The sequence below is a fragment of the Austrofundulus limnaeus genome, unplaced genomic scaffold (assembly GCF_001266775.1).
Source record: "Austrofundulus limnaeus strain Quisiro unplaced genomic scaffold, Austrofundulus_limnaeus-1.0 Scaffold22, whole genome shotgun sequence".
NCBI lineage: Eukaryota > Metazoa > Chordata > Actinopteri > Cyprinodontiformes > Rivulidae > Austrofundulus > Austrofundulus limnaeus.
The window spans coordinates 1927963-1931604 of NW_013952424.1; the positions used below are offsets into that span (position 1 = coordinate 1927963).

Genomic DNA, 3642 nt, shown 5'->3' on the forward strand with positions numbered 1-3642 from the left:
GGAGAAAAGTCAGGATGGGAAAGCTTGACTAAATAAGTGAGTTTTGAGTAGTGATCTGAAAAGAGGTAGGGAGTCAGAGTTCCTGATTTTTTGAGGAAGGGCATTCCAAAGGAGTGGGGTAGCAGCAGAAAAGGCTCGGTCCCCTAGGKTACGATGTTTGGTCCTGATGGGGGTCAGAAGGTTAGAGTCAGAGGAACGGAGATGGCRGGTAGGAGAGTAATGATGAAGCAGGTCGGTGAGATATGGAGGGGGCGAGGTTGTTGAGGGCTTTGTAGGTGATGAGGAGTAATTTGTATTGTATGCGATGCTGAACAGGGAGCCAGTGAAGATTTTTCAGAACAGGAGTAATGKGGTCACGGGAGCGGGTGTTGGTGAGAAGGCGGGCAGCTGAGTTTTGGATGTACTGTAGCTTTTTGCAGATGTGTAGAGGGAAGCCCATAGAGAATGCTATTACAATAGTCGAGTSTTGAGGTTATGATAGCATGGATAAGTATTTGAGCAGTAGGATGAGAGAGGGAAGGACAGAGACGGGCGATGTTGCGAAGATGAAAGAGTGATGTCTTGGTGATGACGTTAATATGAGGAAGGCAGGAGAGGGAGGAGTCAAAAATGACACCAAGGTTTCGCACTGTAGGGGAGGGAGTCACTGTGTGGCCGTCATAATGAGGGAGATGTTTTGAGCAGAGGATAATGGGGATTTTGGACCAGTGAGAAATAATTCTGTTTTGTTGCTGTTGAGTTTCAGGAAGTTTGCATCCATCCACAGTTTGATGTCAGCCAGACAGTTRGAGATAGTGGAGAGAATGGCTGGGGTAATGGATTTGGTGGAGTGATATAGCTGCGTGTCATCGGCATAGTAATGGATGTGAAGTCCATATTGCTGCATAATGTGTCCGAGGGGWAGTATGTAGAGGATGAAAAGGAGTGGGCCAAGCACTGAACCTTGGGGGACACCATGGGTGACAGGAGCAATGCGTGATCTGCAGTGGTTGACTGAGACATGGTGGTGACAATCAGAGAGATAGGATGTGAACCATTTAAGTGCTAGGCCTGAAATGCCAAAAACTGACTGTAGATGGCTCAGGAGAATGGTGTGATCAATTGTATCGAATGCTGCACTGAGGTCAAGGCCCTTCTTTCCCAACGGTGTTTGTCATCCTCTTGCTTCTTCAGGAGGATGCCCGAGCGGACGTGGTGGACTGTGTGGTGCGGGACATCCAGAACAGCCAGTGCCTGCTGAATGTGGAGTATTCCGGTGCCACCTGCCCACACGTCACAATACAGTTCGGTGACACCAAGGACGACGTGGGCCTCGGCTTGGTCAAAGAGGGCTTGGTCATGGTGGACGTCCGCAAGGAGAAGCATCTGCAGAAAATGGTGAGAGAAATAATTTTATACCTGCCTGTTAGAGCGAACCTTCTGAGACAGTTTATTCTCTAGATTGTTTTCTGTGGTTTGGGTGAAAATATTGATCKTCTCAGATGTCCCTACAGTCAGTAGTGGCTCGACCGGCATCTCCTTAACAGCAGCTGCAGTTTGTAATATAACRGGGTAGTTAAACATGTCAGAGTAAAAGTGCTTGTATTTGCAACTGACAGGCTGAGATTGTTTATAGCAGTGWTGACAACATGATGGAAAGGTTGCCAACGAAGATGGCCCTTTTTGTTTTGCCTCTCCTAGTATCTGTCGTATCATCCGTCTCAGTCTGTTATTTACAAGCATAATATGAAATTGTCTCAAAGTCAAGCTATTTTTAATCAGAAAATGTTCTACTTATTTGTACTAATGCACACAAATAAAAAAAAGGTAAATGGGTGTGACATGCTGATGTTATAAAAGTAGTTGTCAGGAAAAGGTGTTCTGATGTTTATTCTACTGTATTTCCCTACAAAAGCAGTGATCTGCAAGGTGCAGAGTACAGACAGAAGTTTCATCTTTTTGTAAAAAGTCACAATTTCAGCATGTCCCTTAGAGTTAGAGTGAAAACTTCATGAAAGTTTGGCTCACTATTTTTCTGCTGTAACTGGAAAAGCACCAGCACACATGTACTTGTTCTGTCATGGTTTTCATAAATAATTTTATTATTTGTGTAGATGCAAGCTAGCATTTTAATGAAAAAAAAATATTTTGCAGAAGGGCTGTGTATTGGCTAGCATCTGTTGATACGACACGGATTACGATATGACACATTATATCCTGATATGTTGCCAGTGCAACAGTCATTTCAATGTGTTTAATATGGTTGTTGCATTTAGCCACTTCAATACTGTCCTCAGGGACCCACTTCAGCTCGGAGCGCTAGACAAACCCCTGCCGTATTTTGATAGCTTTGACCACTGGCTGCAGTCGTGACGATTCAATTTGGCTGAAAATCCAGGACATCCCGTCTAATATAGGACAGTTGGCAACCCTACCTGAACTCTGAAGGCAGCAGGTGATGTGTAGTCTGTTCCGATGCAGCTACTGGTACTTAGTGCTAACATTTACTCACAATGCTATCATTTGAGCTAGCATTATACTCTGACTTCTCAGTGGGGAAGGAGCCAATTGGCTGGCTGACTGCTGCCAACTTGCAATCGGAGGCACAAGGATAAACTGCTGGCATGAAAGTTGACATTTTACGCCTTAATTAAAAATCGATAGTTCTTTACAGAATCGACACAGTATCAGGAAAGAAAATATTGTGATATTTCAGTATATTAATATTTTCTAGCTCCCCTGTTTTGCAGGCTTTGTATTGGGAACTCTTTGGCACAAAAGACATAATCCCTCTTCTCACTTGTCAGTCCACAGCTGCACTTAATGTATTATTAAACACCTCGACAATTTSCCTTAGATGGTGGCTGTTTTGTTAAACCATGAAGCTTTGCTTATTTACTTTTTTCTTATTATGCTAATTCCCCCCAGACTCAAAGCTGCTCTGTACAGAAAGATAAAGGAAAAAAATGAAGATCCTCATCCTTGCTGTGCAGCCCCAATATTACTCATTTTATTTAAGAACTGGATGCATGAAGAAACCTAAATGTGCCCACAGAGTTTAACAGTTAATAACTACAATTTACTTTTTTRGGAGAACGCACTGGTCCATAACTTCTCCCTTTGCATCATTGTGAGCATTTTGACTTCTGACCTCCACAGAGTAGCAAGTGACCATAATTCAGTTTTGGTATAATGGACTTTACAGATGAACAACCGTGATTAAACCTCCAAGCTATCCATCTAATAGGCTTATAGTTTGCTTACAGATTTAGGTTTTGTTGAACCCAGTGATTCCTATCAATATGCAACAGCTGTCTTTACAGCTAGAGACAGATATTTTGATCTGGTGAAAACAGTTCTGTTGTCAGAGTGCTTACAGGTATGTGTTAAAGTAAAGCTCTACAAATTTTCTTGATTATTCCACTCGAGTACAATTTTAGAGCCATCCCTGAGAACCTACACTTTTGTCTGCTTGTTAAATGAGCTTGCATGTGACCAGACTAATTTATTTCTTATTTGGAATCTCTGGTAATATGGAAGATTGCATTCTCCTGCACGATGTACAGTAGTTTGCAAAAGTATTCATACCCCTTGAACTTTTCCATATTTTGTCACATTACAACCACAAACATAAATATATTTCACTGGAATTTAATGTGAAAG

General features: G+C 42.3%; 1 protein-coding gene across 1 annotated transcript in view; it reads left to right on the top strand.

Annotated features, from left to right (window-relative positions):
• snd1 (staphylococcal nuclease and tudor domain containing 1) overlaps positions 1-3642 on the top strand; it is a 173169-nt gene that overhangs the window by 155675 nt on the left and 13852 nt on the right. The window contains exon 22 of the mRNA XM_014004184.1: positions 1174-1377. Within this exon, the coding sequence (XP_013859638.1) occupies positions 1174-1377 (204 nt within the window). The remainder of the gene's footprint in view (positions 1-1173; positions 1378-3642) is intronic.